At 44.1% G+C, this 15,893-nt stretch overlaps 1 protein-coding gene across 1 annotated transcript; it reads left to right on the top strand.

Annotated features, from left to right (window-relative positions):
• Positions 1-583: 583 nt before the first annotated feature.
• On the top strand, positions 584-10,276 carry LYPD6 (LY6/PLAUR domain containing 6). The gene is made up of 5 exons (XM_030488617.1): positions 584-695; positions 782-942; positions 2,443-2,541; positions 7,826-7,956; positions 9,046-10,276. The coding sequence occupies exons 2-5, from the start codon at positions 825-827 to the stop codon at positions 9,238-9,240; spliced, it is 543 nt and encodes a 180-aa protein (XP_030344477.1). The 5' UTR covers positions 584-695; positions 782-824; the 3' UTR covers positions 9,241-10,276.
• The last annotated feature ends 5,617 nt before the right edge of the window (positions 10,277-15,893 follow it).

The raw sequence follows: 15,893 nt of genomic DNA, 5'->3' as shown, positions 1-15,893 counted from the left end.
GTGCAGGGATTGGGATGCTCCTGAAAGCTGCTGGTTTTGGGATGACTTCACAAGTGGTACTGCACAGGTATTTCTTTCTGCTTAAATTAGTTCCCTTTGTTCGGCAGCATAGGAAAATAAGCATCGTTTGTCAACAGCATCACAGAGGGAATAAGAGCCTTTGGAGCACAAATGAGGAAAATGCAATAGTCCCTTCATGTTATTAATAGCAGTCAGCTGAAGGTCGAGAAAACCTGCAGCAGCTGAAGCTCCTTGCCTTTCCTGAGATACACGGAAAGTAATGTGGAGCTTCTGGCTTGCGGAAAAGGCGCATTTTTGAAGGGTGTGAGCCTGTGTTAGAGTGTGGGTGTGGGAGACCCATCACTACTCCCTTGGACATCCCAATGGGTTTTCAGCTACGCTGTTTCCTTTCTTCCAGGTCTAAATGCAATTTTCCAGTATTCTCTAAAAGAAGCTGTTAAATCCTGTCACTGGTTTTGCAAACCAGTCACTGATCAATTAAATTGTAAACGGTGACAAGCCTGACTGCCATTCCTCTCTGCTCCTATTTGCAGTTCTCTGGCCAGGAGAGGGTTTGCCCGAGTCCCTTTCCCAGGCAGTGACAGGAATGCCACTGAAGCTTGGCCATAGTAACCTAGCTGCTGCCTGTCCCTGCAGGAGGGCAGCTGGAGCTTCATGGGAACATCACGGCTTTGGTGAGGTTGGGTTGCTGGGGGTCAAGGTGGTGGCCAGGCTGCTCGCGGGTTTGCTCTGCTCACCCTTCTTCTCTGCTATTGCCCAGGTGTGTTTCTCCGGCCACCGCATGAGTACGTCCTCCCCCAGCAATGGCCTCGCAGCCCACACCGGCATGGGTGCTGCTGCTCAGCCTGCTGGCCAGCTGCCTGCCAGCCGTGCAGCCCAGGGACTTCACCGTGAAGGACATTGTCTACCTCCACCCTTCCAGTAAGCCACCTTTGCGCGCGCTGCAAAGCCACAGGCAGCCACGGCATGGGGGTAAGGATGAGGGCAAATGTGTTTTAAGGCAGCAGAAACATCAGGGTTGAGCTGAGAGCTGAGCAAAGATTAAACATCCCTAGTACTCATAAAACCAAGTATATGTACAACCAGACCATTGCTTCCCAAGGGCTCACAGGACAGTGAGGGTTACAGGCAGTTGCTGAGCATGTCAGGAGCTTCTTGTTTACTATTTTCTGTTCCTCAATAATCTCTCTGGCCATGAGACCAAGCTCCACGACACATGGTTTGCCCAAGCACATCAATAGCTGTAAGCAAGATGCCAAATGTGACTATTAGCAGCTGTGTCGCCAATTGCTCCTGATTTTATTTCAATAAGTCCCTGAAGAAATGCTATAGCAAAGTTATGCATCTTTAGATCTTGTACTTTTACTACTCTGTTCACTTAATTGGATACAATGTTATTCAACTCGACAAGAAAGCACTTGCTGAGCTGTACCTGCCATCTGTTCCCAGAAAAAACTCATCACCTTTCTGAATTTGGCTGAAAATTTATATTCTGTACAAGATGAAATTCCTGTTTTATGCTATAATTGTGACCTGCTAGAGGTCCAGGGTGAGGTGGGTGAATTTAGTTAGTGGTGTTGTGTTGTCCCACCCCAAGCTGTTCCATGAGGGCAGCACCAGCCCCACAAGGGATGCTCCCAGGTGATTTAGGCCCCTACCCAGAGGAGCCTGGGGAAATGAGCAGTGAATGCCTCTTGCTTCACGTCTCAGACCCAAATAGGGTCTGGCCCAGAGCTGCTGGGCAAGGGCAGGAGGTAAAGAAGAGGGAGAAGTGTGACGTGGTCCGCAGGGCTGTGGTTCAGCTTACTTCATCCTGTGCAGACAAACATGACCTGTTCACAATTTGGTTTCTGAGAATGTGGCAGCATCTTGAAGATGTATTGAATGTGCTATAGAAGCCCTGCCAGGAGATCACTTAAGAAGTTACGGTCTTTGTTTGGCGAGATAAATCAGGGACAGAGTCTGCTGTTAAAAACTGGAGGTTCGGCAAACTGGTTTTTCTTTCCTTTGGGGACATCAGCCTGCCTTCAAAAGGGATAGCTCATTTTCTCAGTGGGACAGTTTCCAGAAGTATTTTAATCCATCTGATATTTTGTTATCAGGACTGATAAAGTAGTTCTGTTGGATGTGTGCTCTGATACCAAGAAAGTAAGTTCTCCTTGCTCACATTAACTCCCTTTGAAGTCTGCAGTAAGCACTTTTGCTAGGTAAACACGGCTAAACTGAGTCCTTATTGTGTATGTGCCTTTCCTGAATTGCTATTAGTGACAGGATTTTTATAAATCAGGACCAACGTGATGAAGTTGACAGGTATACTTGTAGAAAGATATGTCAGAACAAATGTTGCTATGTGCCTCTGAAAAGCATAGTAGAATCAGATTAATTGGCTCATTTTAACTGCATATTGTCTATTCCTTTCAGCCACACCATATCCTCATGGATTTAAGTGTTTCACCTGTGAAAAGGCAGCAGATAATTATGAATGCAACCGATGGGCTCCGGATGTCTATTGTCCAAGAGGTAACCAGCTGCATGCTAGTGTTTAATTTAAACCCACCTTATAACAACTGCTCACTGTCCTCGCCATGGTACAGCACTGAGCCCCCATTATTCCTTGAGCATACTCGGATGCTGGTGATTGCTGTTCCCACTTGTAAACCTCCTCAACAAGAAAGATGTGTAAGTGATATGAGTAATCCTTTAAGCTTTTCTGTCTCTTTGCAGTGGATGAAGTTTAGGACTTTCATCTATTCCCCATACTCCTCTAGCTCAGCTGGAAATTAAATCAGGCTTACTTTTATTTAAGGGTTGTATTTCTCTTACTGTTGTGAGTATGGGACCTGTTCTTGCTTTGTTTGCTTCCCTCCCCTATGGCATAAGCCCATGCTTCAGGGCAGCTGAAGCTGCCTCTTTTCACCCAGTATCGAGGTATCTTATCTTCAGTATCTTGGGCTCATAACTCTGATTGGAGTCAGAAGTTGTGAGCAGCTCAGGATGGGCTTTGGAATACAGGCACACAAATAGCAGATCCAGGTATCAGTGAGATCCCTGGATCTTCGCCTCCCTTACCACTTCTTTTTTTGAGATTAGGCATTAAGATTGCCCACAGCCGCTGATGAAGGCCATTTATTTGGGTTGGACATGGTCTGTGTCCTCACCAGGGTGGGTGCATGCAGGATGCAGCTGAGTCCGCATGGGCAGAGGGATGCTGCCAGGGCTTACTGCTCCTCTAGTGCTCTCTCTAGGCTTGGCAGCCCTGTTCAACACCTATCCAGGATGTCTGTGGTCTGTTGTGGGACGTTACAAGTGCTCTCAGAAAACATTTGTTTTGGAAGGGGAAAGAGAGTGACCTGCGCTGCAGGGACAAACCAGCTGTGTTTGCAGCCTGTGTCAGAGCACCTTATCTGTCTGAGAATTTATTTGCTTTGAGCCGAAATCGGTGCAACGTCAATAACAATAAAAGAGATCAGGCTGGCTGGCATCAGATGAGACCAATAGTCATGGACACTCCCTGTTTTGACAGAAGTGGGTGGTATTTAAACTGCTGCCTGTAGATCATTGTGCAAGAGAGGCCCAGCTCCGAGGTCTGCCTTGATAACAGTCAGCAGAAATGATCCGACCAGAACAAGTTCTAATCTGGGAAGTGAAGTTAGCATGTAATGACTGTTTAGGGGAGGAGAAAGCCATGCTTCAGCATGTCTGTCTGAAACTCATCAGCTGCGTTCATCCAGACCAGAGCTGCTAGTTATGGTCACCAGCCTTTCTGCATGCTGGTACTGACACCCACTCTATGTTCATGAAGCAGGATGGGGTTTTATCCATGAAGAGGAGCTAGCTGGAAATCTGAGTTTATCTTTAATCTTCAGCACAGAGGACTTCTTAATTCCTTAAACTGGAGGGATCTGGTAATGTTTTACGCCAGGCACAACACGTTAGTGCCCAGGCTGCCCGACACTGTGTGCCTTGGAGCATGGCTCTGCCTGCAGCACGGACCCCCAGCCCCTCGCTGCTGGCTTTTGGGCGAGACCAAGGACCCCCTGGTGAAGCTGGTGTGACGGCAGCCATGAAGTTGTAACTGCTGACTCAGCAGTTACTGTGTGTCAGAGGAGCAGGGGCTTGGGGATGGGCACTATGGTTGAAAGGCTGTGTCCCTATTCTGTTGCAGTGGAAGCAAAGACAGGAGCAAAACTGACACTGTCATTGCTCCCCACTCTGCAGCTATCAACTGTTACTTTGGGATGCCTCATCACCAACAGCTTTTGTTGATGTCGCTTAACTTTACATCCGATACACTTCCACATCAGAAAGCTTTTATTTAAGGCAGCTTTTCTATTTTGTTGCTTTAATTTTCAAATGTAATTTTGAGTTTGTGTAAGGTAACCACAGAAATGTAAGCTTAGGTTTGAGGTGTGACTGGGGTTATCTGCTCAGGTAATTACCTTATCTCTGGGAGTCAGAGGTGTATGCTATGCTTATGGCGTGGTCTCCTTTGCTGCAGTGACCAAACCCTTGCTGTTTTGCTTGGGTTAAGTGGTGAGAGAAAATGAGAACTCCATCCAGCTGCTATTATTTTTTTAAAAGACAGAATGCTGTGACAACCAAGCAAACCAAAATATTTTCATTAACTATAATGCAGGACTTAGAGAACTGCATTTTGTTTCTAATAGAACTTGTTATAATGGAGAGTAAATACGTGAATCGCTGTATTGAATAGAGATTAGAAAAAGCATTTCTAGAAGGGAGGCCTCCTGCTATGCGTGAACCTTGTTTTCTGTTATTTATTAGCTTCAGCTCAAGCAGAAACTGTGTTAGTGATCTAATTTGCATGGAAATATCACACTCAAAATACTCCCAGTGCTCTGTTTTTGGATGGCCTATGAGTGGGCTGACAACTTGTGAAGGGGATGGTGGCCACAACCGCTGAGGTGATGTTCCAGTGCTGTTAGAGGCTTTGGATTGGGAAGCGGGCTCTCAAAAGTCAACGTGATTCTGGGCCCTTTGAAATACCAGATTTGGTGTTTCCCTACATAGTTTAAAGCAGAGAGGTCCAATTTTTCTTACTGGAGACAAGTGCCAACCTCGCTGAGTCTCAGTATGTGGGGCTGGTTTCCTTAAATTTAGCCTGGACGTTGGTCTGCACCATGACTTCTGGTTTCAGTAACTGGTTTCTTCATTTGTGCTCCCTTTAAGGGCACAGGAGGGTGCTCATGAGGTGGACCCCCTGGAGAGCATGCGTTTTAGCTGTTGGGTGATGCTGCTGTGGGTCAGCATTGCTCAGGTCGAGACTGAGGTGGTCTGTTGTACACAGGTGTCTGGCGAAACCTGGCTGTCTTTGCAAGACAGTTCTACCAGAACTGCAAAAGTAGAGGTGACATTATCACACTGGTGGTCAGTATAAATCAACAGCTTTGAAAAACCCCCAAATAATCCCATAGAGCAACAATCTCATTTTCAAATGCTTTTGAAAATACGTAATGGAATGTATTGCTGGACGGCCTAAATATTATACCAGAATCAGCCTGGCTCTCAAATGCCTTTAAAGATGCTCTAACACTGCAAAATTTAGGAAACAAAAATCCATGCTTGTTTGGTACAATGCCACTGAGACCCATCCTTACCCTGGGGTTGTACCACTTCCTAGCTTGGGCACCACATTACTTAGAAGCATTAACTTTCATGCTGCAATGTTTTATTTTAACTGCTTTAAACTTCTCTTGTTTCTGGCAAAATTATTATAGTGTTGGGCCTTCACAGTGTGTGTTCTTCACAGGCTCAGCTTGGAGTTCCTCCTCCATCACTCTGGCAGGCAGCCTCCCTACCCACAGGGCAGTTGTTATGGGTTAGATGTGATGATGTTCCCCACCTCTCCTTTGCTCTGGGCTCTCCCAGTGCTCTCTGGCCCCATGCTTTTCATAGTGCCTGTCCTGAGAAGAGAGGAAGGCCAGAACACAGTGCCAAAGTTACTATTAATTTGAGTGAGTGGATTTTTTTGCTTATTGTGGACTTACCCTGTAGCTGCAGCCCTGCAGCCATCAGTGATGGCTGTGCAAGGAGGGGCATGCAGGGAAGATATATTTCTCCAAGATGATTGCACAATATTTTCTAAAAACATGCTTGAAAGAAAGAATGAAAGCCTTAAAAGAATTATGAGGTGCTAGAAGCTTTATTTGTTCCATCTGGGACCTGTCAAGAGTGAGCTCCACTGCACAGAGCCACTGCAGGAGAAATAAAGCTCCCGTGATGCACGTACAGCTTTGCTAGGGAATGGCACTTCCAGGCAAGTCCTGGGAGAAGCTCAAAGCTTCTGCTCAGGCAGAGAGTGCTGCTTCCCTTGAGGTAAGATTGTGAGCTTCACCCCTTGGGGCGTGAGGGCCTAGAAAATGCATTACAAGCCATGTGTTGCAGCCCTGGCTGGTTTGACGGAAGACAGCACACCAAGCATCTCCAGCCTCTGGTGATAAGCTAAGTGTGTTTGCTGTGAGTATTGCATTTAAGAGCAGGTCAAAGATATGACAGATGTCTGAGGGGTTTTATTGCCTAATGAATAACATGTTCAGTTGGCAATCTCGCTCAGCTATTGCCGAATGCCTAAAACATGAGAAGCATGCGGGGCTTTGCCCATTGGAGACAAGGGCTGAACAGGAATGTTCACTTTAAATTAAATATGTACCTTTCCCTCTCTTCCCCTCTCCTCTCATCTCCCCCACCCCCCCACCCCCCCCCCCCCGCCGTGAAAGCAACAACTTTATTAATAATAAGGTTGATTAATAAGAAGTAAGGTATAATTTAGAGAAGAAATACATAATGGCATGTTTCCTGTGTTGAAAATCCAGTGTTTTCGTCTTGGAGTGCTAGGAAGTGAAACAGCACTTTCAACTTCCCTCTAATGACTAAAGCAGGAAATAAACCCAAATTCCTTTATGCCTGAGGATAACCACAGCATTTGTCAAACATTCTGCTTTGAATTTTCTGTGTGTTTTACAAGTGTTGCTAGAGAGGTAGCTTAAAAAAGAAGAATGGTATCCCTAAGGGATGAGGGAGCCCACAGGAGAAACATGTGGAAGATGTGACGGGAATACTGGGGGGACAGTCCATTTCATGGTGCTTTTTCCAAAGACTGGGAAACTGAGAAATACATAAATCCTTCCAATTCTTCTGACGGTGTTTTATAGATGGTAAAACTGAAGGACAGAGAGGGTGAAGGATCTCCTCCAGGCTGTGGAGAAGCTGTGGGAGAGCCGGGATCAGAGCGTGAGCAGCAGGAACAGCTTGCATGGGTTGTTAGGATATAGGGAAAGGCGTCTCCAATGTGTAAACGCTTTAGGTATTCTACGGAATTAATGGTTGTGCATGAAGCTAGGAAAAAATTAAGCCTATACAAATGAAAGTTAGCTTCAGATATAAAGAGGTGTGAACGTTTTATTTTATTTTTTTTTTTTTAAGACTATTCCTATAAAATTGACAATGCACAAGATTTGGGGTATTTACCTGAACCTCCTCCTGTGACTTGGTTATCCAATGTGCATGCATTTCTTTATCTGTAACACAGAGGCGCACATTAGAACTGGGAACAAATCTCTTGTGTTCCAGAGTGCTTTGAAGCCTCACATTTGTACTAGAGCTTGGGGTGTGGGTGTGTATTTAGTGACATTTATGCATTTTAATAAATATATAAAAATTATCTTTTTTTTAAAAAAATCCCAAGATTTGAAAAAAATCTAAGACTTCTTTCCTACATCTTTCTATTTGTAGACTATCACAAAACTTAAATTTGACAGATAAATACATTTTTCTGTCTTTCTAGGTACAAGATACTGTTTTAGCCAACATATGATGAAAGTTACTGGGGAGAGTGTATCTGTCACCAAACGCTGTGTACCATTAGAGGACTGTCTATATACAGGATGCACATATGTAAAGCATGAAGGATACAAGGTATAGGATAAAGCTTTCCCTTTTTTAAATATGAAAATCGGGTAGAATCCTGGCCTCCGCCAGAAGTCTGACTGGTTCAGTGGGTAAATCAGCATTGTCAAATAAAATTTCTATTCTTAACGAGCTCCAGCTCATTTCCATTTGTTACAGAAACAAAGGAATAACCTCTCCCAGAACGATAGAATAATCTGTTTAAATAACTCTCCTGCCAGCAGTTCAGGGGAGCAAACCACTCCCTCCTGCTAAAGAGGGCTTTGCCTGTAGAACTGCACCATATTTTGGCCCCTCTGCTCTGCTCCTGATGCCCACCAATGATCTTGTGGGCCTCTTGCTGAAACGGATTGGGGAAAACCCAAAAACCTTCAGAACAGATGCTTTATATCTGAATCAAACATTTATTAAAGAGTCTTCAGGAGATCAATAGTTAACCTTTCTGAATTTCTCCAACAGGTTAAAATAAGAGAGCTTTCTGAGCTCTGAGGCACACTGCAGCCTCATTGCCATTTGCACCCCTACATGAATAAATACTGCTTATTTTTTTTATTTTTTTATTTAGTTCTGGCTTGTGAGCTCTACTTGTTTACCATGAGGGTGTTGAGGCACTGGCACAGGTTGCCCGGAGAAGCTGTGGCTGCCCCATCCCTGGCAGTGTTCAAGGTCAAGTTGGACGGGGCTTTGAGCAACCTGGTCTAGTGCGAGGTGCCCCTGACCACAGCAGGGCTGTGGGAACTAAATTATCTTTAAGGTCCCTTCCAAACCAAACCATTCTGTGATTCTATGATTCTACCAAACGACACTGGTTTTCATCAGTTTAACTTATTTGGTGTAGAAAAGAAAATTATCTCTTTGGAATGGTTGTGTCCTCCTTGTAGCAGCCAACATACTATTCTTATACAGATGAAATTGTGCTCCAAGTAGATGGATTAAGTAGATGGAGGGGAGAAGGGGAAGTGTGTGTGTGTGTGTGTGTGTGTGTGTGAATCAGATTGGCCACTGTGCTCCTTTGCAAATATTGTATTATTTCTCTATGTCTTTATTCAGGGTATTGGTATTTTTCAAATAACCGACTTATAACCTGGTATCTTTCAGATCTGCACCTCGTGCTGTGAAGGAAGCATCTGCAACTTGGCCCTACCAAGGAACACAACAGATGCTGTATTTACAACTCTCTCCCCCCTCAATAAAACACAGAGACTTTCACATCCTGCCCTGCTGACAGCAGTGTGTCTCTGGCTGGGGTTGATCTCACAGCACTGGGCCATGCTGCCGGATCCAGGCAGCTGAGCTGGGTGAGAACATCTGTGTGAACATTCAACCTCTCCCTACAGAGCCTGTGGTTTGGAGTTGTCTTTGGAACTGGTTTTCCTCCTGATTTCTTGCTAACGATGAACTAGTGAGCCTGGGATCTAGATGTATTTGAAGGGTGTAAACCCCACCCCTACTTCTCTACTGTTCTCTGCAGAAACTCATGCAAGATGTTCCCAGAATCCATGGCCGAGATGGATGCATGCACTTTTCTTAATGTCTATCTTTAAACGTACTATATTGCTGACAGTATCATCACTTACTCATTTGAAACTTTCTCATTATAATTTGTCAGAGCACTGACTCTGGTGTCTCATTAACCTCTTCTGAAAACACACGGTAAATAATACACAGTCAGTATGTTTTTGCAGTATCCCCACATCTCTTGCTCCTCTCTGAGCCGGCAGGAGTTTGTAGCAAGGCAGCAGTAGCTGGGTGGGATAAAGTCAAGGGAGCAGCAGCAGCCTGGATCAGGCTAGTGTCATGCACAGAAGCTTCCTCAAAGGTTGTCCACCAGCAGCATGAAGAGCCACTCCCACAACAGCACACACAGAAAATCACTGTGGTTTACAAACTGTACTGGAGAACCTCTAAAACCTCTGTTTCTGAGGCATGGTTAGAGGGGAAGAGGGTGTGTGGCCTCTGAGCCTCAACTGCAAGGAGGAAAGGTTATGGGGAGCTGGTGGGTGTCCCAGTGGAGATGCTGGTGCTTACCGAGCCAAAGGGTTCTCGGTGTTCTGGGGCTTTAAGTTTTCTGACACTACTAGATACAGCTGTATTTTGGTGACCTGTGTTGCTTGTTTTGCTCGGAAATCATCTATGCAATATTTATTTTTGTATGTTGAGTAGGTTCTAAAGTGTTTAAAAGATTCTTAATACCTATATTGCCAGGCAAAATGGTTGTTTTGCAAGTCAATAAGCCTGTAATATATAAATGATCATAAATATATATATATATATATAAAGTTCTTAATTTTTAAAAGTCAACTTTGTTTGCAAGGTCAGTAATAAAAGCAGGGTGTCATGGACTTGCTTTAAAATTAAACCAAACTCTTATAATTAATTTTTTTCCTTTTTTAACTATAGTAATAAATTGTTCTTTTAGGAGCTAATTCTATGCTACTTGTGCTCCAAGGTAACTTGCGCTTTATCAAGTTACAGTATGGTTATGCTCTGAAGTGCTGCTTTTTTGGCAAGTTCTACAGTGAAAGGCAGATGAAGGAAGGCAATCCTGGAATGCAAATGCCTTGTAAAGGGCTCCTAGAGAGTACAGGCAAGCCCTCATCTACCACCATCTGCAGCGGATACCAGTAATAGTGAGAAATCTGCGGAGCTGAGCATGCAAGGTGCTGTCTTGAGCTTTGTGGCCTTTAGACTGAACTTTGCTTCTACTTCCAGGGAGTTTTACTGGACGCAAAGGAGGAGGAGGACCAATAGCAGCACTCACTGCCAATTTAGTTTCAGGTGATTTCTCTGGGGAAGGAAAGCAGGCTGGAAGCCTGGGTGTGTTTTGCTGGGCAATGTTTTTTAAAGATGTATGTATGTATCATTGTGAAAACTGACTTTGAACACTGTTTCTTTCCTTTTTTTCACTTTTTATATAAAGCTAACCTTTTCGAGGAAAGGCTGGCTGACCTCGCTCACAGACAGCATTTTGCTGTCCTTCCAGTTCTTCTGTGACTTGCTCACAGATCGCTAGTACTGAGGGTAGTTGCAATCTGTTATTTTAAGCAAGTTAGACCTATCCGTGGACGCCCGCAAAAAATCAGCCCTACAGACCTGTCCCCCTCCTCTGCAAGCTCACTTGAGCAGAGCTGTGTGATGTACTTATGGGTTGGGAGAGAATGAGGTGGAGGGGGTTATGACTTCTCTGACAGCAATTTAAGTATGTCATCTTATTATCCTGAAAAATGGTAGAGTTTAAGCCTGAAAGAACCTCATTTAAGGGTTCAGCTGCTCTTCTGGGGTGGGGGTTAAACAAACAGGTTTTCTGCATTGGCTAAGCATTTTGGCAGCAGTCTCCTGTTGGAGCTGGGCTGGATCCAGGACGTGCTTTGAGAAGGCGTGTTGGAAAGCCAGCATGATGCGGAAGCGTGGGAAATCTGGGGTTACCTATGAACATCTGCCTGTTCAACCAAGGTAGGCTCAAGGCTTGGGCCATACTGCACATGGGCAGCAGTAGCACCTTGTGGGGAGCTCCCCACCGTCCTTGGGACTCACATAGCAGCTCAGCTGGGCATTTTAAGGTTTTACATTTTTGCTTTGGGTTTTGCATATGCTTTTAGGAGTCCCTCAATGAGATACCCAACCAGCAGCAAGAGGCAGATGTTACCCCCTGACCTGAGTTGGCTGCCTTGGTCAATAGCTTAGTCAGGTTTCTGGCTGCATTTTCTGGCTTTGCTGTATGTTGTCTCTATTTCCCATATATTTTGCAGTTTCATTGTTATTCAAACACCCTTACCTGTGGCATGGTAATTCTGAGGTAGGTATGTACAACCCTGTGAGCTGAGCTGCAGGAATGGCCAGATTTCTTCATAGGATGTTGGTCTTCTAGGACCATTACCACCCCATTAAAGGTGTGGTGCCTGCAGTGAGATGAGAGGGGCTGCAGTGCTAGCTGGCTTGTCATGAGCACTAACGGATAGGATCTTCATGCTATGTTTAGGTGTACTTCAGGCAGACCAGAGATGTTTTTTGGGTACTTTTCAGCTCTCTCTACCCACAAAGACTGGGATACCACTGATCAAATTTAGTTATCAGTGTTGTAGGGGTATTAAACCAAGCCAGTTACTTCTATTCCCTTCATAATCAGTGGAGGATTAGGCTGATTCACTGTATGCTAAGGTGGTGGTTGAATTGTCTCAGGCACATGATGGTTGTGCCTAGGAAAACTAGTTTGGTTATAAATACCACATCCCAGCTAGGTTATCCAGCTGCCAGCCGCGCAGTTACACCAAGACCAGTGCTTTGCAAATACCTGCACAGGAGCCACTCCTAAGCACATCGCCGGCTTTGCTCTGACCATGATATTGTTGCAGCCAGAGAAAATCCTTGTTCTTGTGATGTGCTGGTCCCTCTCCACCATGGGCGTGCCACAGTTGTGCTCTTCAAAAGGGGCCTGAGCCCTGTCCAACCAAGCTGCTACCTCCTGATAGGGTACAAGGATTATGGACATTGAGTTTAAAAGAGCAAATTAAGGTGACTGAGAGCAATTGAGGAACCCACAGAAGACCCTCCCTGTACCAGCAGGTTGGTGTGCCTGCAGAGCTCTTGGGGTTTTTTTAAAGCACATAAATGCTGAGCTGCACTGTATTTATTTTTAGGCTCTATATATGTGATATTGCTTTTAAATGTCTAATTTTTTAACACTTGTAAATGCTGTATATTTGTATAAATAAATGTTTTAAATATTCAGATGACAAGTGAGGTGTCTGATAACAATGTACAATCACCATCACCAGCCCTGCTCTTTGGTGTGGTGCTACCTCCTGCGCTGGGATGCTGTGGTCTGCTCCCCTGCCCCCTTTTCCTTTCTCCCATGTCCTGTTAGCAAAAAAAAAAAAAAAAAGCTGAGCCGTATTTAGAGCATTTTGTTTCGACTCCCCCTGTAGCTAATGAATCTTCCCCACGGTTTCCTCCTGTTGAGCTCCCATGGTTATATGTTACAAATTATTTTATTAAATGCCCAGTATAAAACAAGTCTGAGGCGATTCCTGTGTAGTTTTCTACACAGAATTTCCTGTGTAGATTTCCTGTGTAGTAGGCGATTCCAGTGACCCCTGGAATCTTCCTTTCTCTTGCCTGCTCTGGGAAAGCTTTACATTTTCCATAATGAGACCCAGTGAGTTCTGGGGGTTTTCATGCAGTTATTTCTAATTTCCACTCCTGAAACCAGTGACTTGGATGCAAACAACTTCGTGTAACTAAAGAAAGGTTTCAAAGTTATCTGAGGATCATGTGAAGCTGGAGGCAGCTCGCAGTATTTCTGCATGGCTCCAATTCCTAAATCTTCAATTTGAATAAATGCAGTTTACAGTAGTACAGTACATTGGCTTACAGCTCCTGAACTTCTCCTTAGTTCTAAAGTAAGTTTCTGGCTCTTCGGCATTTGGTGCACCTTTGGCTTACAAACATACTTTGAGGTAAGAGGCTCTGTTATCCCCTTTCAAGAGGTGACTCCGGAAACACCAGTCCCTGCTCAGGCTTGGGACGGAATGACCCTGGGGTACACGGCCTTGCAGCACTTCAGTAATTGTTGCTGAATTACTGATTTTTAGCATTGCAGCACAGTGAGCTGAAGGCAGATGTTTGTTAGTTAACAAAACACTTTGCTTTAATTTCTACAAAACAGTTGAATTCATTGTTAGTAAAAACAATTAATCTTCACTGGATAGCTCTTTCTTCCCCTTAAACACAAGACACAGCTTCATGCAAAACCCACCTAGCACCAAGACAACCAAAGTGATACTGAACCTCCTGATTGCAGTAGCAAGAACCTCTTCTCCATTGCCAGAGTCCCAGAAAAACCAGTTTGAACTACCTGGCCAGGCAAAGGTTTTGAAAGCATTTTTGACCACTTAAAGAGACTCAACCAACCAGCAAAGGTTATGCCCCTAGTGTCTCACCAATGCCTGGAGGTTCCTGTATATTACTGTTAAAGGCTAAGGACAGGACTTTGCATCACATCTTGCTTTCTCCACCATGAACCTGACAACAAGTTGAACTCTGATTGTGGTAAATGGTATCATCATACCTATGTGCAGGTAGTGGAAAAGTAAATGGAAAACGTGCTTAAAATCTGTATTTTACAGAATCAATGTCAACCATAAGTCTTGTAACATGCAGGTGCAAACCTTGGAAATGGTGATGCCTAAAGCTGCATCAATTCAGACTTTAAAAACAAAGATGAGACCCACCCCTCTGAATCAAAGGTCCTTGTACACCCGACAGCATTACACTCCCTGCTGTGTGCCAAAACAGGCTTCCAATTTTTGCTGCATCTTGCCAATACATGCTTTACAATGCCAGCCTCATTGATTCATTTGATTGATTGGTTCTTGTATCAGTTTCTCTTTGCCCATTCCTGGTTGGGATTCTCCTTGACATTAATCCCAATGTCCTCTTGGCCTTCTCCTTAGCCAACCATCAGCTACCCATTGCCCAGCTAATAACTTAAATATATCTATTTCAACTTTATGCATTTATGGGCTTTAAGGTTTCTGATTGATTGATACACTTTTTAAGATTTCATGAGGTTTTACACATGTAACATTTACAGATTTCATCACACAGAGCTCAACCTACAAGTCTTAGGCTAAAAAAATTAGCAGGAGGGACATGAGGGACTCTATCCACAACAAAAGCAAACAAACCCAACACAGGGCTGATGATACTGGAAAAACAAAGTGATACCAAGTTGTCAAAAAAAAAACAAACAAAAACCAACAAACCTTTAAGAGGTTTTTTTTTTTTTTTTATGCTGAGAAGCAACTTGAACAAGGTGGCTTCACTGATGTTTATAAACATTTAATTACTCACCAACGTAAAAGTTAACCTGCTTTTAGTTGTGCTACAGATGTTCCTATCAAGCTCTATTGAAGCCAGGCTAAACCTCAACTTGTCAGTCCATGTGCGTCAGAAATGGCTAACCCCGACCTCCTAAACAAAAGCTCAGGTAGGGACGGCAGTAAGCAGCTGCTGGAAGGAAAATATTTTAAGTAGGTAACTATTTTAAAGGGTTAACTTGCTCAGGTTTTCCCTGTAAAAATGTAAATAATCCTCTTGCTGTGAGGTCGTGTGCCATGCGGGCTGTAGCCGGACAGCTGAAAAAAAGAGCCGCACCTAAAGCCCATGGCAGGTGTCACAGGGCTGATTTTACTGACCCCATAGTTGACCACCTGGAATGGGTATTTCTTACTGCTCACACTCATCTAATGTTTTATCAACCTAAGCACAGATAGGGTGCAACATGTGTGCCCACACACAGCTTCTCCGCAACAAAAATGGTGGGTCTGGTCACCCAAAAACATCCCACTAACCCAAATTCTGAGTTTTCTCGAAGAGAAAATATATTCCAAGAAGTTCATTTCCCATTATTTTCTACCAGTACTCATTTAGTCTCTATGGGATATCACTGTGTCTCTTTCCTTAAGACATAAACCCCTCCCAAAGACCAGCTCTCAGACTACATTTGCTTTTCTTAAAGCTTTTCCAATCTGCCAGACACTGCAGTTTTAGCAGGAGAGATTACTTTCTCAGTGAAGCATAACACCCAGTTGCATGAAATTTCAGTCTCATAATCCTGTTAGGTTTTCCCTGTCAGACTCCACACCGATGAGACCTTTGTTTGTGCAGCAGCCTGAGCCTCAATGAAAAAAAAATTAAACCAAGAATTGCTATTGCTAAGGTGAAGGGCTACTATTTTAAAGGCACCATAGCAGCCCATGCAATATAAAAGCCACAGTCAGTTTGCAACTATTATTTAGTCTTGTGTTTAATGCAGACTGTGGGTTTCGGTGCCAGGCTCAACGCTCTACCACCTGCCTTTGGCTTTTTTCCAGGCAAGACCATGTTTTCTTTCCTTAATGGATGATGGTGGCATACTTAAGAGAAAACAAAACCAAACAGCCATT

The sequence above is a fragment of the Strigops habroptila genome, chromosome 5 (assembly GCF_004027225.2).
Source record: "Strigops habroptila isolate Jane chromosome 5, bStrHab1.2.pri, whole genome shotgun sequence".
Lineage (NCBI taxonomy): Eukaryota > Metazoa > Chordata > Aves > Psittaciformes > Psittacidae > Strigops > Strigops habroptila.
The sequence above is the reverse complement of the archived record's forward strand: the minus strand, read 5'-3'. Positions and strand labels throughout refer to the sequence as shown.